Below are 25,362 nucleotides of genomic sequence, written 5' to 3' on the forward strand. Positions count from 1 at the left end.
GCGAAGTCTGATTTTGAAAGAGAGGCTTTTGACTTTTCTGAGTCTGTATAGGGTTTCAAAATATGCGCACCGGAAAGTTAATCTCTCCCCCCCCCTTCCCCTCAATAGTTGCTGTTTGTAAAGATCTACCAGATTTAAAAATAAACGATGTAAACAAAGTGAATACAGATAGAATGGTTTAAACATTGTTTAGTATAACATTAATAATTGTTAAGGGAAATTGTTTTTAAAGTTTTTAAAAATTTGATTTCAATAAACTTATTAGATAAAGCTATTATTTTTCCTGGTGCAAAATGAAATGCGTATAAAAGATAAGGCAGAAGTTTGTTAAAAGAAAAAAATCACTAGTAATGTAAATAAGAAGAATTTTTTGAAAAAAATCCGGATAGTAACAAAATTCATTTTATTTTTTTATTATATAAATTTAGTCATTCAATCTCTTTTTAATCTTTGAATCTCTTTAAAAGAAAAATGGTTTCATATTTTTCAAATAACAGTTCTTTTTATTTAGCTTTATTAATATGAGTGAATATTTTTTTGCTGGTTGTGAGGGAGGTGCTAGTCATTCAGTTATGATTATTGTTAATCAACATGGTTCTATTGTAGCAGAAACTGAAGGAGAAGGAACAAATCATTGGCTGATAGGTGCCTAATTATCTAAAATTATTAATCTTTAACTTTTATACTTTATAGCTAGAAGCACCTTGGTATATGTGTGGTCAGTTGCAACCCAATTTTGAATTTTTACTAAAGTTTTTTAACATTACAAAACATTATCTTAATTTTTTTCATTAATTCTTGTTTTTTTAACTGTCTAGAAAACTGTCCAGATTAAAGTCTGCATTTTAATATTAAAAGCATACAAAATAAATAGTAAATAAAAGGTAGTAAATGTGTCTTTTGACAGCAAATAATATAGAAATTTATCAGTACATTTCCCTATAGTGCATTCTCCCTATAGTGTAACATGACCAAAAAATCATGACTTAGGATGAATCAATTGAAAGAATTATGTCAAGTACACCAATCAAAATCAAGTATAATCATTTGTTTCCAGATGGGATTTTATTTTTGAATTAGGCAATGACATACAAACGTGACCACATATTTAGACTGATTAAAATACTTAAATACTGATTTAGCTTCTATATAGTTGTAATGAGAAAATTGTATTTGTAATGAGTTTTCAGCATTTAACAAAAAATGTGTAAAAAAAATTATGCTCTATAAAAATGGAAAATTACATTATTACATTAATATGAAATTATTGCATTACACTTTAGACAAAACAACAAATTTCATACCTATACTATTTATAATCCAGAATAAAATACAATAGTATTTATTATGTTAACAAACTACAATTACTTTCAAAATATATCACTATTCAAGTGTTAAAAAATAGAACTCTCTTTTTAATGTAATATAAATGCACTTTCTCTAAAAAAGAATCACCTCAATCACCATAAAAAACAAATAGCACCTCTATGACTGATTTGCATTTCTTTTTGTATATATATGTGTGTGTATGCTTTTTTTTTTATTGTGTGTGTCTATATATATATATATATATATATATATATATATATATATATATATATATATATATATATATATATATATATATATATATATATATATATATATATATATATGTATATATAAATTAGTAAAAACACTTATCTAATTTTTTCTACACAGTGTTTCTCCATCAGTAGGGTCATCAGGATTCTTCCTGATGAATCTACTGATGGAGAAACACTGTGTAGAAGAAAAAAATAAATTAGAAAAGTGTTTTTACTAATTTATTATTGCTCTGTTCTTTAAGAACATTGAGCACTCTGTTTGTAGAATACACTAACATAATTTATATATATATATATATATATATATATATATATATATATATATATATATATATATATAAATATATATATATATATATATATATATATATATATATATATATATATATTATGTATATATGTATATATATAATTTTTTAAGTTAATCAAACACTAGATTGTTATATATCATTAGAAAGGTTTTTAATTCAGTATTTTAAAGGTGAAAAGATTATCAAAGTTGAACAATTCTACAAAAAGTTATGGCATTTTGAGTACCAAATTTTTGATATATAGATTTCTTGAAAAAACTGTGATCAAATTTGAGGTTTTTTCAACTTAAAGCGTCATAACTTGGTCAATTTTTATCGAAATACACACAACTTGGTATCAAAAGATGGGTCTTATAAAGGCCAATATGTATATACAAAGGGTGTACGAAGGCCGCTAGAGGGGCGTCTACAAAACTCGTTGTTCTATTGAAAAATGTAGATTTTTTAAAAGAAAATATTATTTAATTGAAATTTATAATTTTTATTTGTATTTTTACATGCATTTAGATATGAAGATATTAAGATTATTACTTAATATCTTTATATCTAAATGCATGCAGTTTAGTATCAAAAGAAAGAAAGGTTTTAGGGATAAACATGTGAAAAGTGTGCAAGAGGGTATTATTCGGAAGCTCTACACCCCTCACACTTTGGGTAGGGTGGGTTAAAGCCTATATTTGTAAAAAAAAAAAAATTAAACCAGTGTTTAAAAAATTAAAATGAAAAACAAAAATTAAAACAGTAAAAAACTTACCAAGGAGGTTTTGGTTTTCACTCTGGGTGCCAGATGGCAGTGATGACGTGTATTAAGCTGATAAATTTACTTTTTAAAATTTTTAATATGAAATAAGTTCAATAAAAATTATAAAACCTTTTGCGTCTCTTACCTTCTTTAGTGTCTGTAATAGAAAGTGAGAAATATCTTTTATATTGTAGCTTCAAGACAACTTGCACAGCATCAAGACAAGCAGAAGTCATTTTTTTATGCTGGTTATCAATGAAGTTTATACGAATATTAGTAGTTAGCAATGGAGCATATATTGATTTTAAAATATTAGGGACAAGAATATTCCCCCAAAAATACATTTTTCTGCAAAACTGAGCAGCTGGATTAGATTTACAATTTGTAATTATTAGCAAAACTTTTTTCACTTACTGAATACTAGAACCATGATCAAAAGTTGCATCCTCAGCTAAAACATAAAACTTTTTCATCCAAATTCAGTAAGGAGTTTTCCAAACAATGCAAGCACGCACATTTCTTTAATGGCAGTTTTATTACAAAATGCTCCTCTTAAAATTGCTTGCAAACTTTTACATTTTACTGTTCCAATAGTGAGGAAATGTTTAAACTCACTGTAATGCTTCATGAAAGTGAAACAAGTATGAAAACGAATATGAAGCCCATTTCCACGATATCTAGGAATAATGCTTTGTAGATCACCTTTGATGTCTATAAACTTCATTTTGTTCATTGCTAAAACAATTTTAACTGCCATACAATCATTTCCAAAAAATTAACAACTCTCACTCTCAAGAGACTGTAATGCTGAGCGATATGAAACTGCAATTGTGTCAAGAAAATCAAATGTGTTCAAATGGCAGTTCAGCTCATTCAAATTTTTGCCCCAGGTTGCACAATATTTGCTTATAGTAAGATGGTTGATTGCAACTCTGTCTGACATTGCGTTAGATATATTTTCAATAATCAAGTTACGACATTCATCAAAGCTACTTTGGTAAAAATCTGAATAAAAAAAAGCCATATAATCAATTGAAGTGCATATATGAATTTTATAATCAAGTGCTGTTCCTCCTGGTCACTGATCTAGAGCCATAACAACACATTTATTTTTAAATGTTAAGTTAATGCTATTAATGTGAACACTTTCTTGTGTTGTAGCATCAAACCCAAGAGTAAAATTATTATTATGCATAGCCCACTCTGCTGCTTGCAAATCTGAAATACCGCCAAGTTCATGAGCCATTTGCTCAACAGTACTTCGATGAGGAATATTATTAAAAATAACACCCATATAATGCCCTATTTTGCTCATAAGATATGGAATGTTACCTGTTGGTATATTACACAACAGCATATTATAAATTATTATTTTTATTTGTAATGAATATATTTTTTCATCTTTTGGTAATATTACACTTCTTTCCTCTTAAATCTGGAGCAAATCATTCACCAAACTAGCAATTACCCTGTTACTTGTCAAAACAGCAGCATTATGTTAAGTTTTGAGTTGCCTTAACTTATGCTTTTCATTTAATTTCAGAGCTTTTTTTTTCAGCTTTAAAGTGACGAATCTGCTCACCATAATTTTATTTTTGTATGTGAGTTTTTTCAGATCTGGTATTTCTGCCCTTAAAGGTTTTATTATTTTTGTTTAACATTTTGTCTTAGAACATGTAATTGATTTGGCATGCTGTTTAATTCAGCTTTTAGTAGTGCAATATTGTTCCGATATTCTTTGTAAGAGTTAGCAAACCGAGAAGACAAGTAAGATAGCCTACATTTTAGTTTTTGTTTTATAGGGCCTAATTTCTCTCTAAATATATGTTTAGTTACGTCTCATTTGCTATAACCTGCATATGCTGATGTTCCACTCGTTAAAGGAGATGAAACATTTGTATTGGTGTATGAAACATCTGAGGAGCCTGATGATAATACAATATTAGGCAAACTTGATATATGGCTTAAAAAAGGTTTATTGTAAAAGTCAAAAAAACACTTACTGTCCTCAGCCCTGTTAAAATTTCTAGCCCAATACAATGATTTATTTATGAGACTCCTTACCTGATTTTTACATGTCTTTATCTTAAAATGTTTAGTGACTTGTTGAGATGTTTTGAGAAACGAATCACTATTTTTTGTAAATAATAAAAAAATATATCCATTTCTACAAACTGTATTACACTCTGTATTAGAGTCAATGCATTTTCGAAAAATTCAAAATTAGCAGTCAAATACTTTTTGTATTCACCATAAAGCACAAATTTCTTTTTGGCCCCATAGTAGCTAGAAAAAAAAAGTTTAATTTTTATAAATAAAAAAATAACATATTTAAATAATGGTAAATATAATGACATTACAATTGCTAACTACATTACAACTATTTAGTACAATTAAATAATGTCCAACATCATTATTGTTATTAATAGTACATTCTACCCCTCCTCACTGCGAATGTATCACATTATTGAAGCTTAAAACAGTTATCTAATTGGAGTATAGTATTAAGGTGCCTGAGTATGCTTTTTTGTGCTGAGTATAGCTTTTTTTTTCAATGAAATTTAGCATGTAGTAAAAAAAAAGGTTTTTAAAGTTAAGAGAATATATTAGAAAAATGAACCAGCATTTCTTTGATATATACGTGATGTCCAAAAAACAAGCAAATTTTTAATAACAATAAATTCATAATAAATAAAATTTTAACTCAGTGAAATCCATGCAAAATTAAAGTTCCATAATTCTAGTATTCAAAGAATATCTATGTTGATACATATTTCTAAAAAATGACAGAGCAAAACAAGTTCATACCATGCAAATTTTCAACAAACTTGAAAAAGCATATCACAGAATTTATGTATGTATGTATGTATGTATGTATGTATGTATGTATGTATGTATGTATGTATGTATGTATGTATGTATGTATGTATGTATGTATGTATGTATGTATGTATGTATGTATGTATGTATGTATGTATGTATGTATGTATGTATGTATGTATGTATGTATGTATGTATGTATGTATGTATGTATGTATGTATGTATGTATGTATATATGTATATATGTATCAATGTATGCATATATGTCTGTATTATATATGCAATTTATTTTTATAATGCCAACTTAAATCCAGATTGTTTTAGATAAAAATATGAACAAGAATAAAAAAGCTTTTGTACTGAAGCCCTATAAACTATTACTTTGTTATAATATTATCAGTGATGTTTAATGTTTTACTAAACTTGCATGCCTATATAGCATATACACACACACACACACGCGCGCGCACACACACGCGCGTATTATAGACAAAACCATTATAGACAAAAACCATCATAAGAAAGGTCTAATATATATATATATATATATATATATATATATTTATATATATATATATATATATATATATATATATATATATATATATATATATATATATATATATATATATATATATATATATATATATATATATATATATATATATATATATGTAAATTATGTTAGTGTATTTTACAAATAGAGTGCTCAATGTTCTTAAAGAATAGAGCAATAATTAATTAGTAAAAAATACTTATCTAACTTTTATCTTCGACTTGAAGTTTCACCATTGCTGGATCATCAGGAAGAGTTCTATATATATTCTATATATATATATATATATATATATATATATATATATATATATATATATATATATATATATATATATATTCTATATATATATATATATTCTATATATATATATATATATATATTCTATATATATATATATTCTATATATATATATATATATATTCTATATATATATATATATATATATATATATATATATATATATATATATATATATATATATATATATATATATATATATATATATATATATATATATATATATATTAGACCTTTCTTATGATGGTTTTTGTCTATAATGAATAACTTAGTGAATAAAATTATATTTGGAACATATAAGTATTTACATTTTGTATATTTATATTTAGGTATGGAAGAATGTGTGCGAAGAATTTATAATATGTTATGTCAATGCAAGTTAGTAGCTGGAATACCAGAGTCTTTTCCATTAATTAGCTTAGGTTTGTCACTGAGTGGTGCTGATGATATTATAAAACAAACAGAGGTTTCAGATCTTTTTTTAAAAACATACCCAAATTGTGCCAAATATTGTTTTACATGTAATGATACATTATCTCCACTCCTTACTGCTGTCAAGGATGGAGGTGTTGTTATTATTGCTGGAACTGGTTCTAACTGTCTCTTTTACAATAATGGCAAAATTATCAACTGTGGTGGTTGGGGTCATTTATTAGGTATGTATCATATTTACTAAGTATGTATCTTCTGGTAAATTATTAAAGTATATATTTATATATTGTAAAGTTGTGTTTGGGATGAAAATCATTCTGAAGTTTACAAATTTCATTCAAACTTTATCTGAGAATTTAATAAGAATTAAGAATTTATCATTTAATAAGAATTATATTTATAAAAATAAAATAAAGTTTATCATTTAATGAGAATTATAAGAAGAATTTATCATGTAATAAAAGTTATTAGAAAAATTTATCATTTAATTATAATTATAAAAGTATAATAAAAATGATTTTTTAAAGTGATCCCCAATTGCTGAGGCTAGTTGTGTACATATCATAATTAAAGCTTAGATAATAATTTTGAGTTAATTAAACTTACCAAAATAAATTATTTATCCAGATATTACCAACAATTTTTTTTCATTTTTAACTCCATATTGTTTTTTGCAAAAAAAAGTTCTGCGTTGTTGATTTTTGCTGAATAATGCTGTAAAAATCTTATATTTAATTAGCTTTTGTACTGTGCTTTACTACACAAAAGAAAACAAATCACTGTTACAAGTTATCACTACTTGTTACAAGTTATCACTACTTGTTACAAGTTATCACTACTTGTTACAAGTTATCACTACTTGTTACAAGTTATCACTACTTGTTACAAGTTATCACTACTTGTAACAAGTTATCACTACTTGTTACAAGTTATCACTACTTGTTACAAGTTATCACTACTTGTTACAAGTTATCACTACTTGTTACAAGTTATCACTACTTGTTACAAGTTATCACTACTTGTTACAAGTTATCACTACTTGTTACAAGTTATCACTACTTGTTACAAGTTGCTAGCTATTCTAGCTAGTCGCTAGTTTATCTAGCGCTCCTCCCTGTCAAATTAATCATTACAAATGTCGTTAGTTTTTGGATAGCTGATTACCCACAAATGACTTTACAGCCAAATAAGAATACTATTCGTCTCCTTCCACTTTGACACTGGCTGTTTTCAATTGTTTTTTTGTAATGGCTACTCAAATATTTCTTTTATTTTAACAAAGAAAAGTGAATATGGCTTAATATCAAATTTATATAATATATATAAATTTGATATCGAGATGTTTATTGTCGGTGAAAAGGAAATACTGTGTATATTTTTTTTAAATAAAAGTATTTTTTTTAAAGAAAAGCCATATTAATTTGGTTTATTATGGTATATTATATATATGGTATAATTGGTATATTAATTAGTTTGGTTATATTTTTCATATTGTTGAAAGCGACATTTAACAACTGAAATACTTTATAAAATGAAAGGCAGCAAATATATATATATATATATATATATATATATATATATATATATATATATATATATATATATATATATATATATATATATATATATATATATATATATATATATATATATATATATATATATATATATATATATATATATATAAATTATGTTAGCGTATTCTACAAACAATTGTCTAAGGACAGAGCAATAATAAATTAGTAAAAACACTTATCCAATTTTTGATTACTTCAACACTGTGTTTCACCATCAGTGTGTTCATCAGGAAGAATGTCTAAACATAAAAACGTTTTCAAATTATAGAAAAATTATTTCACAGGAAGATATAATTAGTTATGTAATAACTGTAGTGTTTGGCAAACAGCAAGTTGCATCAACTACATTAGATAATTAAAAAATCATGAAAAGAATTCTTTAGAATTAAGATAAATTTGGACTGGTCATTTATTTTTATAATTTTTTAAAAGGAACTTATTTTCATGTCTGCATTTAGAAATTAATTCTGATTTTTTATTCAGTAAATTTTCTTGATCTAAATGAGTAATAATTTCAAATTTTTCTTGTAAACATAGTATACATTTTTTGGAAATGTTATTATAGGCAGGCACAGTTTTTAGGATAGACTAGTTTAATTTAAAATTAATATTTTTTTCATTTAGTTAGCAAATATATTTAGACAGCATAGTCTCTTTTGAGTATTTTTTATGTTTAAAAGATTTTTTGTGATTTGCATAACTGCCCTCAGTTAAGCCAATATAATGTTTATCAGGGTTGTTTTGCGAGGAAACAATGCATTTGTAAATAATATTTTTGGATAAGCATTTGCCATTCATAGGGAAGTCAAGTTTTTGCTTGCAGTTACAATTTTCAGTATTTTTTCTTTGAGAAATCCATTTTTAATAATCAATGCAAAATTATGGCCTAATATAATTCTTTCAATATTTTTTGTACAGCTATAGCTTACTTTAATAGTGTTTCTGTTAAAAATTTTGTGCAATTTATTAGAGGGAGGGAAATGTTTGTCAACTAATTTTAAAAACGCTTTTCTAATGTTTGTTGAAACATTTTTGCTGTACGGAGGGTTGAACCAAATTATATTTCTATTTCTATTTTGCTTTTTTGCAATTTTTGTTTCAAATTTTAGCTCGAAATTTTTAAATCCGCTTTTTTTAAGAGCATCTTCATACACGCGTTTGGAAGAGTTAAAAATATTTTCATTAGAGGAGTTTTGATTAAGTCTATTGTTAATTGAACTGGGAATTTGTTTTAAGATTTGGGGGGGGGGGGGATGGTTCGAATTTATATTAATATACGATAATTCATCATTAGGTTTTTTATAAGGCCTTTAAGAATTTTTTGAGAGGTTAAATGTGACATCAAGAAAATTCACAATTTTTAAATTTTTGTTTATCTCAATTTGGAAGTCAATGTTTCTGAAAATTTCTATAATATTTTTTCTGACTTTGTCAAGTTGAGGCCCTGATTTTTTTTGCATTATTATTAAGCCATCATCGCGGTACAAGTCTAATTGATTAAAATAAACTATTTTAGCTTGGAAATTTAAAATATATAAGCCTACAAATTCGCAAATTTCTGCTCTGTCGTAACTTCCCATTGTTACATCAAAGCATTCGTGCGTGATTTTTTCCTTCCACGCCTCGTTATTAAAATAAAGTAAAGTTTTTCTGCAATGTTTAATTAGACGAATAGTGTCGTCTGTAATTTCTTTGTGGATTTTTCCAATTCTATTGTTTTATCTAAAATTTCTGCTGTAATTGAGAGGTAAAAATCATTAATATCAAAGTGCATTTAAGTGCAAAAACCTCATCAAATTTTTAAAAAGATTATCTACTGATCAAAAAATTGATTTTATACAGCATAGCAGAGTTCTATTTGACATTTGTTCATGTAAATGTAAACAAATTCAACTTTTTTGTTGTCCAAGAGAAAAAAAGGTACCAAAAGAAGAGCAGAAGTTTTTGCTTGACCAAAGACAAGAAAGGAAGATGCGAATTGGTAGAATAGATCATATTCTTTCATCTAAATTACAAAAAAAGGTAACAAGAGCCTCTAAGATGAACAAATCTAGTTTACACATTCACAAAATTCAAGAGAAGTGTAATATTAAACAGCAGGAATTGGTGTCGTCTTTAAGTGAGTCTGAAGGCAATATTTCTTAGCCTATCAGGTGAAGAAATATTGCCTTCAGACTTACCTTCCACATCACAAATAAAGAAAATAACAAAAAATAAAGTTAAAAGTTTGCCTATGTTATCAAAAATCTGCGACCATTACGGTATTTCTGACAGAGCAGCTGCTGCAATTGTTTCTTCAGTATTGCACGATATATCTTTGGATATTGAAGTAAATCAAAAATACGACGGGAAAGGAAGAAAAAACATAAAGAATTATATAAGCAACATAGGCAGCTTCATTTACCTGCTTTATACTTTAATGGGCGAAAAGACAAGGCGCTAAATATTTTGAAGAAAGGAGCAAAAAGGTACAGACAAACAGTGATTGAGGAACAATTCATGAGAGAACCAGATTCAGTTTATATTGGTTACGCTACCCCAGGTCGAGGTACTGCCAAAGGCATTGCAATATCAATTAATGGGCTTCTCTTGTCACAAAAAATTAATCTAGATGATTTGATGGTAATTGGTTGCTATGGTACGGTCACTAACACGGGAAAATTCAACGGTGTGATTAGAACCTTCGAGAAAAGACTTCAGAGCCCCTTACATTGGATTATTTGCATGCTGCATTTAAACGAGTTGCCTGTGAGACATCTATTTATTAAATTAGACGGTGTTACCACTGGTCCATCCTCACATGCTGGTCCTATTGGCAAATCATTAAAAAATTGGGAAAAATTACTGATAATAAACTATGAAAAAATACAAACTGAACTTCCAGAAGTCAAATTTGAAGATCTGATAACAGATCAAAAGTACTTATATGAAATCACAATAGCAGTTATTAGTGGCAAATGCTCTGATGATTTGAGTAACAGATCCCTGGGTAAGATGTCCCATGCTCGATGGTTAAAAAAAACAAATAGAATATTACAATTATATATTTCTACATCAAATCCGTCAAATGAATTAAAACTATTAGCTGAATATTGTGTTAAAGTATATGCTCCAAATGGTTTCAAATAAAAACAACTTGCAATGATGAGTCTAAAAACTTTTGGAAATTAATTAAAGGTCCTGATATCTGCCTAAAAACTTTCAGAAATTAATTAAAGGTTCCTGATATTTGCCAGCACAGCCTCAACTAATAATATATTTGGTAACTCAACGTAATGCCTATTTTGCCCTCCCTGAAAATTTGCTTCTGTCGATGTTGTGTGATGAACACAAAATAGTAAGGGAGCTTGCTGCCAGGAGGATACTTAAAGCACAAAATTCACCTCATACAAGAAAGATATCTCGTGTGTTTGAAGTGCCGCAAATAAATTTTAATGCCAATAATTATTTTGAGCTCATTAACAAAATTTTTTCAATTCAACAATTTTTTGACGCAGCACTAATCAGGAAATAAATGAGGTTATTAAGTCTCAGGGCGGCCTAAACTTAATTTACTTGAAGCTACTATGTAATACACAGGCAGTCAATTGCTCTGTGAAAATAGTGGTGGAAACATCTATGTCCTTATGCAATAAAAAATCAAGAGAAGGTTTAATATGAACGAAACTTGCATCCAGAAAACTTATGCCCTGATTTGACAGTAAACAAGATTTTGTGGTCAAAACATAATCAGTTTGATTTTATTTTACAGTATATTAATGTATATTAATATACTGTAAAAGTACAGCATATTACTAATACCAAATTTTAGTAGTATGTTTATTATTTATGCATTCTTCATTTTCTATTATTATATAATTGTATGATCAAATAGCTTTTATTTTTTTCCTACATATAACGACCCACTCTAATGGACATGTTGCATATACTTCATCCTCTGTACCACTTAAGTATCAACATTTGTACATATTTTTTTTGATTTATAAATAATCTATGATGAAACATGTTTAACAGCAGCATTGATGCAATTTCCAACTGCATAATTATTTTTGAATTAAATATTTGTTTTTAAATTAAACTATTTTTTTCTTGCTTTGATCACTAGAGAAGCAAATTTCATCAATATTCCTAAAATTACATAAAGTATTTTTGTTAATTACTGCTTTGCTCAGTTTGCTTTGCAGTGTATTGAAATATATTGCTACTATTTGTTGTATGCAAGAAGCAGCTCAAAGTAATGAATTATTGCAGCTTTGTTGCTCAACTTTTTAATTTTAATTTATTCTGATTTACTCCCAACAAGGCAAAAAGCAATCACTATTAAGTTGGAAGATACTAGAAAACTGAGAGCAGAGTTGTAGAGCAAGGAAATGGTTGACAGAAAACATGATGACAGGAGATCAAAAGGATTAAAAAAGCAGGGAAAAAAAAACTAGAAGAATAAAAGTTTTCAGAGCATGCGTGAACAGATGTAGTTAAAGGGTGAAACTTTGCTGAATGACAACTCAAGTGAGAATGAGTTTTGGTTGATGAAACTAGAGATGATAGCTCGTTTGAGCAACGACCATGGATAAGCTACTGCAAGCTCCAATCTGTTACAGAAGTGAGATCAGGTTCAATATTGGCTGCCTGTTCTAAACGATCGAAAAGAGAAGACATTTTGTCAAGACAGGAGTATTAAGTTGAGTCATCAGCAAAAAGAGTTACTTTAGATGTAAGGTTGTCAGGAAGATCATTAATGTAGATAAGAAACAAAACAGGACTAAGTACAGAACCTTGGGGTACCCCAGAAGTTACTGGAAATGAAGAAGAGCTTTGACTTGAAGACCTTGTTAATAACAGAATGAAGACTAATTAAACAATAGTTGGAGAGGTCAGATTGTTCTTTAGAGTTTTTAAAAACTGGAACCACAGATGTCATTTTTCAGCAAGCAAAAAAACAAGATTCAGTCAAGTACTTATTAAATAGTTTAGAGAGAATTGAAGAGAGTTCTTGAGAACAATTTTGTTAGAGTATGAAAGAATTGTTGTCTGAATCACAAACCGTAGAAGAGTTTAGTTGATAAATAAATTTAGCAATCGAAGTTGTTGTGATTTGAATGTCCATCAATGGGTTAAACTGTTTAACTGGAATGGAAGGAAGAGTATGGCTATAAGATTCAAGAGTCAAATTAAAAAAAAAGCTCTTTACTAATAGTTCAGTTTTATCCTTGGGTGAGGTAATAAGATCAGTCCTATGAATTAGAGATGGAATGTTAGACTTACCTTTGTTAATGACGCTGTTAAAGATTTTCCAAAACTCTAGCCTAAGTTCTGAGATTTAGTAATTTTGGAATAATGGGGCCAAGCATCAGACAGTATCTTTTTACATTAATTTTTTGAATTAATTAATAGCCATTTGTTTTCAATAAAGTTGTTCTTTTGAAAAAGATAAAAAAATGATTAGAATTAGATATAGTAGCTGCACAAGATGGTGAAAACCATGTAGTAGAATAAGGCTTGACTTTGAACTGATAAGAAGGAATAAAATCTTTTATACCTGCCTGGATCCAGGAAGTGACATAGAATGTGCACTTATCAGTGGAGAGTGAAATGACATTAGCCCAAGGACAGTCACAAAAAAGATTATGAAAAGAAAATCCCAGTCAGCTTTAGAGTTGTAATAAGTAGTGTGACGATAGGGTGAATCTGAAAAATAATTACTAGATAAAATATTGATATAGGTTTATTGCATGGTTGGAACAATCTAAAGGAGAGCAAGGAGAAACTGAACACAAGATAGGGTCAGAGACAAGACACAAATCAAGTTTAAGTGATTAGTGTTGTCTGGAAAATGAGTTAGCTATCACAAAGTTAACTATCTGAGTAAGAGATTGAGAAATGTAGAAGTTTTAGGTTTTAGTGCCAGCAGGGTCAGCAATGTTAGAGCCTAGCCAATCGGTGTGATGAGCTTTAAAGTCACCAATAACAACAATATTGGCAGATGGATAAAGAGAAAGGGTATGGTCAATTTGATCAGAAATTACATCTAAAAGAGTCTTGAGAAAAAGGAGAACAATTAAGAACAAAGAGAAAATTTATAGAGTGAAGAGATTCTAAGCAGACTCACATAAAAGAGTGGTCAAACGATTCAAACCTGAGATCTTGACAATTAAGTGAATTGATGTGTAAGTTTACCCCCAAGTCTAGCATGTGATTATTGGAATTTTTTTGCGAACCGAAGGATAGTACCCATTAATACTGAGTCCTGAAGATGAAACAGCCAAATTTAAATTCACAAAAAGCAAGTAAGTCTGGTGAATTTTGAAAGAAGTAAGATTCAACTTGAAGACCATGAATATTTGTGAAAGATGCATTAATACATTTAGGTGGTGGGGATGGTTTTTTATGTTTAATATTTTGTATTACTTTGAGCATGATTTAAGTCTTGACTCATTCACAGATGGAACTCAGTTAATTAATCCAAAGTTGTACATTAGGATTTATTATGTGGCCTCGACAATGCACACAATAGCATTAACAGGGACACCATCGATGCAAAACATGGTGTTGTTAATACTCTGATATTTTACGGCTGTTAATGGAATCAGTCTCTTGAGAGCTACCACAAAGTTCGAGAAACCTTACTACCAGTCTGCATCATATCCATTAAACTGAGTTTTACCCTCATTAGGAGATAACTGAAAGAGTTACATAGCTATCAATGAGATAAAAGCAAAGTTCAAAAGAAGAGTTAAGTAGATTCAGCATTTATCATCATAGTCCGGAAACAATGTAATAGTGATTTACATTTATGCCAGCCTAATAGTTGAAGTAGGGTTTCAAGGCCAATAAAACAACCCTTGCTGGCGATTGTATTTCTGATATATTTTGATATGATACAAAACATAACAGTGTAAAACTATTACTAAAACGTAATCAATTTAAGGGTGTAGTGGCCACTACACCCTTAGTACTTTAAAACATTGATGGGAATACTTTGGAAATGCATTAGGAAAGACATTACATCTAACAGAATACTAGAAATTAAAGTGAGCCTAGCTTTTTTAGTTGCAATTATTTGTTGGTTACTGAGCTCACACTGCAACAAAGATTTAAACAGAGCACAAACATACAAAAAGTAACTTACTGATGAGTGAATACTGCGCAAGAATTTTAGACAGAACACAAACATTAATACATAGTAAATTATGGAGCTAACACATTAATTACGACACCTCCAACTATATAAAAGGCAATACATATGTATGTGTATATATATATATATGTATATACATATATATATATATACATTACTTTGGTCATGACAGATATTAGATAGTATTGAAGACAGGAAGTATACTTCATCTAGCCTTGGCTTAGAAAGTGAATCATACTATGCAGCATGGAACATTACATGGAACAGGTTGCATTGGATTACATTTTACCGTAGCAGGGATCATGATGACCATACACCTGACCAGACAGCATATACCTTACCTGACCATGCACCTGACCTGACAACTTATGAATAGTTAATAATAAGCTTGTGCCTATCTCTCATGATAGTACCTTTGTAAATTCTACCAAAGTCCCAATCAGATAGTTTGATGATTATATCTGCCAAAGTTGCTTCAAGTAGTTTTATTAATCTCATTTAAACTACTGCCACTTGGATCAATACTATTTCTATGATTGAGGGCTAAGCAGATTATATACATTATGACACTACTAAGTGATGAAAGAGAAGCAATCATTGTCTAGATTTTGATGTTTTAAATAATTTAAAGTAACTTAACAGATTATGGAAGCGATGGTCTTTGATCAGGAATAAATTATTTTTTTTTAAATTTGTGACATAAAATTAATTTTTTTTAAATTAAACATTTACATATCATGTAATTATAATTTTTTATAATTTTTATTCATATAACAAAGATTTTTAATCATGTAATAATTTTTAATCATCTAATGATAATTTTTAGTTATGCAATGGTTTCTTATAATAGTTAATAATGTCATGTTATTAAATAAAACTTATGTATATTTAAACACCTATTTAAAATAAAAAATAAAAATTTTGTATATTTAAATGCGTACTCATAAAAAAACCCTGATGAAAGCTTTTTTTTAAAAAAATTTGCTTGAAAAAAAAATATGTGCATTAAGTTAGTAATAATTGTTTAGCATATATGTCATCCTTTGGACGACTTTGATTTGTAAAGATGTTTTTTTGATTTTAAAACAATTTATGTTGCAGCATGATTAATAGCAGCATTGATGCAATTTCCTACAGCAAAATTATTTTTTTTGATGTTGCTAACCAATATCAATGGTTGTAAAGTACCATGCCTGCAAACTATGTGTTACAGGGTTGGCTCTAATTGTACATTTATTTGAATATTCAATAAGAGCCAGATAATCAGGTTGGATAAAACTGATCAGATAATAATTATCCTATTTAGTGCTATATTTATGTGACTTTAGCATAAAACAATAATATAAACAGATTTTTTTTTTAATTTATATTTTCAATTTTTATTAGCCCTTTCATTCCATGTGACTTACTCATAATATTTGTTAGTAAATGTGATCACGCCTAAAATAAGTGCATGACTAAGGCTGAAAGAAATTAGATTTTTAAAAAAATACTCTGTAGTCCATTTTTCTGACAAAAAAAGAACAAGGACTCATTTGAAAAATTCTGATAATTATATTTTATTTTGTAACCTTTAAATTGATCATGAGATTTCATGTGCAGTCATTAAACTGTTTACAAGGAGTGAGAGGGCTATTAGTTCTGATAAGATAAGAATTTTTTTGTTGCAGTTTATTAAGAATTATTAACTTGCATCTATTTCAATGAATGATATTTAGTTTGTACTGTATAATAATCTACTTTATGTATTTACTTATAGGAGATAAAGGAGGTGCACATTGGTTAGTATTGAAAAGTTTACGAACAATATATGAAGATATGGATGGTTTTAAACGATCATTGCACAGTACAGATTATCTAAAGCAAGCTATGTTTGATTATTTTAAAATGAATGATAAGTACTGTATTTTACCACATTTGTATCCTAAAGATGGAAAAACTATTGATAAAAAAATGATTGCAAAATTTTGTGTGGAAGGAATTTTAAAAGGGGCAGTTGATGGTGATTTATTGTGTTTACATTTGTTCAAATTAGCTGGTGTCCAATTAGGAAAACACATAAAAGCCCTTATTCCTAAAATAAATTTAGAAATGCTGCATACTGAAGGTGGTTTAAAAGTTTTATGTATTGGTTCTGTTTGGAAAAGTTGGGAGTATTTAAAAGAAGGTTTCTTAATTGGCTTGACACCATTAACTGATGAAGAAAAGCAACTTAAAGAAATCACACTAGTTAAGTTAAAACCAGATGCTAAAGCTTCACATGGAGCATGCTTATGGGCTGCTAACAAAGCTGGGTTTAATTTTCCTATGGATTATGAAAAAATGTCTTTTGTGTTTTTCAATTATAAATATATATAATTTTGTTAATTTTTTCTGATTTTGTTAATTTTTTTCTCATTTTTTAAAATGTTTTAGATATACATTTTTGCCATTTAATTATATTTTTTAGTATTTCTAATTTCTAATTTCTTGCAAATGTCTTATAGTTAAAACATAAAACTTTGATCACAGTAAAAGATTTTTTTAAGATTTGTTATAAAAAGATCATAAGATGAAGTTTCACTTTATTTGAGATTTTTGTTAACTATATTTTAATAAAAACAATATTCTATAGATATATAAGTTTCATAAGGGTTTATGGACCTTGAGGGTAACATTTGAAAAATTTTTTTTTAGTGTTTTTTCACTATCTTTTATTAATATTGCTTATTGTCATGTGTTTTTGATTGATTATAATGTGGTTTTCATATATGACTTTATCTAAATTCAGTTCCATTAGCTTTTTCTTTTACTAGTTTACTACTCCATTTTATCTGAATGCTAAATACATTTTACTCTTTAACTAAAATAAAAATTCTTTAAAATAGCCCTTCTTTGTATCAACCCATTTGTTTAATAATTTTTGTTTTGCACATATTAGAATATCTGCTTTTTATATAGCTGTTGGCTGCTGATTGAATGGCTGACATAAATGCCATTCACAGACATGACACAAAATATACAGACATCACACATAATGATATTCTGTTTTGATTTACACACTAAAAATTAAAGGTAGAAATTTTTAGTTAAGGTAGGATATGTGATATACCCTTAGTAAGGTATAATTTTCTACCTTAAAAGGTAGAAAATTATACCTTACTAAGGGTATATCACATATCCTACCCTAAGGTAGAAATTTCTACCTTTTTTTTTAGTGTGTAGATTTGTAAATTGATTTAAAATCTGTTTTACCGCACATTTTTTGAACTTCTTTTTGAATTTTAGGTTTAATTCTAATTGTCTGTATTTTTACAAATTTTTATATTTAAAAAAAAAGATATATTAGATTTTTCAGAAAAAAATTATTAAATATATCGAAGTTTAAATATTATTAAATATATTGAAGTTTAGATACTATTAAGTTTATGGAAGTTTAACTATTGTTAAATATATCGATGTTTTAATATTATAAATATGTTGAAATATTTTGAAGTTTAAATATTGTTATTATTTAGCATTGTATAGAGTATTTTTTTAGTATTAAATATATCTTATTATTATTTAGTGTTATGCAGAAAATTATTTAGTATTAAACATTTCTTGGTTAAACAAATTTTTTTAAATTTTAGTTATATTTTAGTTATATTTTATTTAGAAATGAAGTAAAAAACATACATTGGAGTTTTTCTGAAATGGACATACTGGAAGTTAGTAAAACAGTTCATATAATATTTAAATGTAAAAGTTATGTGTATGATTGTTCACACAAATGCACACGCACACTCTCATATATATGTTTCAATAATTTAAAATGTATTATACAAAGTAAAATGCTCAATGTTCTTAAAACTTTTTTTTTCTACTTATTTAATATGTATATACATATATATATATATATATATATATATATATATATATATATATATATATATATATATATATATATATATATATATATATATATATATATATATATATATATATATATATATATATATATATATATATATATATATATATATATATATATATATATATATATATATATATATACAGTGGTGTGAAAAATATTAAGACCACCAAGAAAAAAAGCTTTTTTTTTAGTTTATACCACTTTTTAGATTCTAAAAAAGTTGCAGCACTACTTTATTTTATTATAAACGTGCTGTGGGTGTGGCTGAGTATTGAAATTATTAATTTTAATTTTAATTTATTAACTTTTATTGTAGAGTTATGTGTTTTAGTAAACATTTGGTATATTTTGCCTTGTGAAATGTAAGTTGCAGACAAGTGAATATGTATGGTTCAAACGAACTATAAGTGATTTTTGTTAGATTATTGCTGTTGTTAGTGATACAGTTTAATATTTTTCTGATTTTAAATATGTGATTTTGATTATTTAAGCATTTTTTTTTGTCAGATTATATTATATTTTCAAAATATGGGTAAAGTTGCTGACCCTAGTCCCAGAAAGCGAGGCAAAGTTGAAGCATTATTAAAGTTGGAAACATTTTCACAACGGGAAATTGCCAAGAGATGTGGACTAAGTAAAACAGCAGTTTTTACCATCAAGAAACGATTGGACTTTGGTTTTACATCCTCTCCAAGACGTTCCACTTCAGGACGAAAACCAGTCATGACGCCACGTGCAAGAAGGGTTCTGCTTGCAAACGTTCGAAAAAACAGAAGAATGACCAGCAAGCAGCTCCAGGGTGTGCTGCAGGAGCACCAGATCAATGTCTCAACAAGTGGTGTTCGGAGATGGCTGATACAAGATGGATTTGTAGCACGTCGACCGCGCAAAAAACCGCTCTTGACCAATGCTCAACAAATGCGACGGCTGCAATGGGCCATGGATCACAAAGATTGGACCACAGAACAATGGAGAAAGGTATTTTACCCTTTACCATTTTTTATATAAGAGCTTACAATCATGTACTTTAAGTTGAAGCAAAATGTAACATATTTTTTCATATAATAATGATGTTTAATATCATTACCCACTAGTGCAATTGTTTTATGTATCGAACATTGTAGCAATGGCTATGTTTATTGCATGAATTCAAAATGAATTGAACATGTAACCAGTGATTACAGGATGTTAATCTAATGTAAGCTCAAGGCTTTTACAGTGTGTTTGTATTTTTAGGTTTGCTTTAGTGACGAGTCTATGTTCGAGATACTCGATGATAAATGTCAGTACGTGCGCCGTCGTTCTGAGGAAGAATTTCATCCGCAATGTCTGGTAAAGACCGTCAAGCATCCTACCTCAGTAATGATATGGTCAATGATAAGTTCCCATGGTGTAGGAGCCCTTAGAATTGTTGAAGGCAGAATGAATCAACATCAATACATCAACATATTAGAGAAAAGCCTTCTACCTCAACTTCCAATTCATTTTCCTGATGGTGATTTCATCTTCCAACAAGACGGTGCACCGTGTCATTGGGCACTCTCTGTTACAAACTTTTTGAATCGTAATAATGTTCCTATCCTACCATGGACTGGTAATTCACCTGATATGAACCCGATAGAAAACTTGTGGATGATAGTCAAAAAGAGAATTGCCGACAGAAAACCAACAACAAAAGTCGCATTGATTGAGGCGCTCATAGAGGTTTGGACACATGATCCAGAAATACAAGACATGTGTCCAAGACTGATTGATGGAATGCCTAAGAGGGTTGAAAAACTTATTGCAGCTAGAGGAGCATCCACAAAATACTGAACTATGCCCATTTTATGACATTGTGTGCGTGTCTTTAAAGGAAATATTCAAAAAATTTACTTTTTCAACAATGGTCTTAATAATTTTCACACCACTGTATATGTATATTTTCTACTTATTTAATATGTATATACATATATATATATATATATATATATATATATATATATATATATATATATATATATATATATATATATATATATATATATGTATATACATATATATATATATATATATATATGTATATATATATATATATATATGTATATACATGTATATTTTCTACTTATTTAATATGTATATACATATATATATATATATATATATATATATATATATATATATATATATATATATATATATATATATATATATATGTATATATATATATGTATATATATATATACGCTTGTGTTAAATATACAATATATATATGTATAAGCAATGCTCATTCTTATAATGAGAATATAAAGTCATTCTCGTTAAAGAGTTTGGGAGGGAGAAAATGATAAGTTGTTCAATTGATTTTTTATAAAGTATTTTTGATAAAATTTTTTAGCTAAAGATAAAACTTTTTTAATTTAAAAGTAAAATTCTGGCTTCCTTCAAATAACAAAGCACTGATATAAAATATTAGCATTACGCCACTTGCTTTAATGTAGAACACTTGTTTCTGTTTGGCATTAACATAAACTATGAACAGTTTGTATTTGATACAGCTAATTTTTAGAATGGAATGTTTTCTGTTTTAACTAAGTGCACTTGGAAACACAATTTGAATAGAAATATGTGCAAATGAAATGCAAAATGAAATGAAAATTATTATACAAATTCAACATGAATAGAAAATTACAATAAGAAAATTAAAATTTCAGTTGGTCTGAGAAATAGGAATAGGTGAGCTCGAAAAAACAAAATTTTTCATAATGCTTTTGGGGTAGAGCGGAAAACTTGTCTCTACACATAAGTAACTTCTGTGCAAAATTTTGTCACTCTAGTACAATGTCTTCTGTTCTGGCAAGGGACATGAAATTTAAAAAATTTATTAAAATATCCATATATTTATGTATTTAAAAAAATATTTTTTAAACGCCACAACACTTTGTGGTAGTGTGCAAAAAATGCAACTACTCACAAAATTCATTGTTGTTTTGATATACTTTTTTTTTTTTAAAGTCAATTTTTTTAACGTGATTTCAAAACCAAGTACATATTTCAATTGGAATAAGTGCAGCTGATTCAATTCTATTTTCGATTTCTCTTGTTCTAATATTGTTAATCTTTTGAGACAATGGCTTTTTGACTTTTACACAAGTATACAGTACATTAACATTATAAAATTAAAGTTGAAAAATTAATTTGTATTTTTTATGATCCTTGCACAAGTCAAAGTTGCTAATTTTCTTGGCTTATACGCGAGTATATACGGTAATAACTATTATTTTAGCAGATTATTTTCTAGATTATCATTTTTAATTAATTAACCAATAATTATTCACAACTAATAAATTATTATAAGTTATTACTTCAGGTCATGAGTAAGAAAAATAAACAGCAGTGAGAAACTAAACATGGCAAAATCTTCAAAATTTTCAAAGCAAAGAGCATTAGATTGCCCAATTTTTGGATCACCAACAGGTTTTTCTAGGATGCTTTCAACAAAGAAAGATCTTATTAAATGTTTAATTTACGAAAGGTTGCATCATGGATCTGAAACAACTGGTAATAAGGAACCCGCATTTTCTTCCATATCACATTTCGTTTGTAAAAAGCTGCAACTGCTGTATTTTGATGCTTCCATTCCGACAGTTTCAAAGAAATGTGTTATTGATATGATTGATACATATCACAAATTTTATATCGGTATCAAGTCTTTATAAAAGAATAGAGAAAAGAATGGCAACTAAAGTACGAGTTAAGAAGTTTAAAGAAGAATTGCGCTTTCTTTTTTATATAGCAGCTTGTAAGTGTTTTACATTTACAGACTGCAATTGCCCAAAAAAATCCAAGGTCCCCTTTAAAGAGCAAACATTTCCTGATTAGAGAACAAAGCGCTTAATGTGCATTGGATCGCTCAATTTTCAAGAAACTAAAAAGCTCCAAGCACGTGCTGAAAGGAAGACAAAAGAATTCCTTCATAGTTCAAAATCAAGTTTGCTTATCACAGTCTAATGGTATAAGCCTTCATCATCATCAAGTTTCTGTAAAGATTTCGAGACAATGGATGAGGATGAGGTACCTAAACCTGATGACTGCAACTTTATTTCCAGACCGTTGGCTTCATCCTTTTTTGCAAATGCGTATGAAACTTACTAACACTGCCTTAATAAGTCAAATATTTGGGGTATCGCTTCAAGCCATGGCTGCCATAGCTACTAGCGTTTTACATGGCATGGGCCTAGTCAGTAAATTGGATACATCTTTAGTGATTGATTAAAATTTAATTTCTAGAGAGAGGTATCGAACCATGGAAGAACTTAAAAGGGAAAATTCAAACAATGATAAGGATAATTTAGTAGGTTTTGACTTCGTTCAAAAACATTGTCAACAGAAAAAGAAAAGGATAAATACTACCAAAGAAAATTATAGAGGAGCACTATTCCTTGGTGAAAGAACCAGGATCTAGCTACGTTGGCCATGTTACAATAGCATCAGGAACAAGTCTTGCCATTGCTGAAAGTATTTACAACTATATCACATCAGAAGTGAGCAAAAGTTTAAACAATGTTCTTGTTATAGGGTGTGATGTAACGGTTGTAAATACTGGAGTTCATAATGGCGTACTGCGTTGTCTTGAACTGAAGATTGAGAGATTAGCGCAATGGGTTGTTTGTCAATTGTATTTTAATGAATTGCCTCTTCACCACTTGTTTGAATCCCTTGATGGTCCTACCTCCTGCACCTGTTGCATTGGAAAATCTTTAAAAACATGTGAGCTGCTTCCAGTGGTAACATTTGAGTCAGTTAACTGCACCATGCCATCAGTTAATATACCAAATTTAAGTAAGGACCAGAGGTATTTTAGGGATATTGCTCTCACCATTAGATCAGACATATGTCCTCCAGGTCTTGGTAAGCAAGATCCAGGCCCCCTAAACGTATCACGCTGGTTGACAACAGAAAACAGAATATTAAGATTGTATGATTCCACCGCAGAACCATCAAAAGTTGGAAACGTTGAGGCAAGAAAACTTTATATTCCAAAAATAAATTTTGAAGTAAATGACTACATCTGGTCATCCAACAAAGTTACTCCACCACCAGTACTAAATAATGTTACTACAGAAGATTTGAAAAAATGTTAAAAGAACCAATACCAATTGACTGGACTTTTACAAAGCTCCCATGCCAAACACAAGCTGCGGAAAAAACATTGAAATTGGTTACGGAGCCCTCAAAGAAAGTGTGTGGACATAACAAACAGGGCAGATTTATTTGCTCCGCTCTAAAATCAAGAAAGGCCATACCTGAATTTAAGTACAATAGACAGTACAAACTTAAACACCCATAACTACAACTTAACTACAACTTAAACACCCATTTTCATACTCTTAATTTTATATACTTATTTTTTAATTCTTATATTTATGCTATTATATAGTTTATATGTAAGTGTATAACAGTTCAAGTTTATGTTTCATAAATTTTAGTTAAATAATAAAAAACATGGGATTTGTTGATTTTGGTGTAATTTCAGGCTCTTTGCCAGAACGGAAAAAGTTTTACGTGGGGCGTCAAATTTAGTACAAAAACTAATCATGCACATGTGCAGCTTTTGCACACTACCTTAAAGTGCTGTGATGCCTAAAAAATATTTCTAAAATATATAAAAAAATAAATATTTTTATAAATTTTTGAAATTTCTAGTCCCTTGCCAGAACAGAAGACATTATACTAGGGTGTTGAAATTTTTTGCACAGAGGTTACTTATGTTTAGAGACAAGTTTTCCACTCTACCCCGAAAGCATCATAAAATTTTTTGATTTTCAAACACCCTAATAAGGAAACAGTATTACATGGTTGTAAAGGCTGATATGGCAAGTTGCTTTATTGATGAGTTTATTGACGGCTTATGATGATGAAAGAGACAGTGCTGATGAAGACAACAATAACAAATTAGCAGCGTTCAGTTTTTAAAATCAAAAAGAGGATAGACCATTGACAACAGTTGAGGGAAAAAACTAGT

At 28.3% G+C, this 25,362-nt stretch overlaps 2 protein-coding genes across 3 annotated transcripts in view; both read left to right on the top strand.

Annotated features, from left to right (window-relative positions):
- The first annotated feature begins 477 nt into the window (after positions 1 to 477).
- LOC100215765 (N-acetyl-D-glucosamine kinase) lies at positions 478 to 18,236 on the top strand. Its single transcript, XM_065805164.1, has 3 exons — positions 478 to 645; positions 6,646 to 6,972; positions 17,223 to 18,236. The coding sequence occupies exons 1-3, from the start codon at positions 522 to 524 to the stop codon at positions 17,819 to 17,821; spliced, it is 1,050 nt and encodes a 349-aa protein (XP_065661236.1). The 5' UTR covers positions 478 to 521; the 3' UTR covers positions 17,822 to 18,236.
- Positions 18,237 to 19,056: 820 nt separating this feature from the next.
- LOC136084678 (pygopus homolog 1-like) overlaps positions 19,057 to 25,362 on the top strand; it is a 33,136-nt gene continuing 26,830 nt past the window's right edge. The window contains exon 1 of one of the 2 annotated variants that reach the window (XM_065805165.1): positions 19,057 to 19,152. The gene's annotated coding sequence lies outside the window, so the exon portion shown is untranslated. The remainder of the gene's footprint in view (positions 19,153 to 25,362) is intronic. The other variant, XM_065805166.1, reaches the window with a different exon arrangement.

The sequence above is a fragment of the Hydra vulgaris genome, chromosome 09 (genome assembly GCF_038396675.1).
Source record: "Hydra vulgaris chromosome 09, alternate assembly HydraT2T_AEP".
NCBI lineage: Eukaryota > Metazoa > Cnidaria > Hydrozoa > Anthoathecata > Hydridae > Hydra > Hydra vulgaris.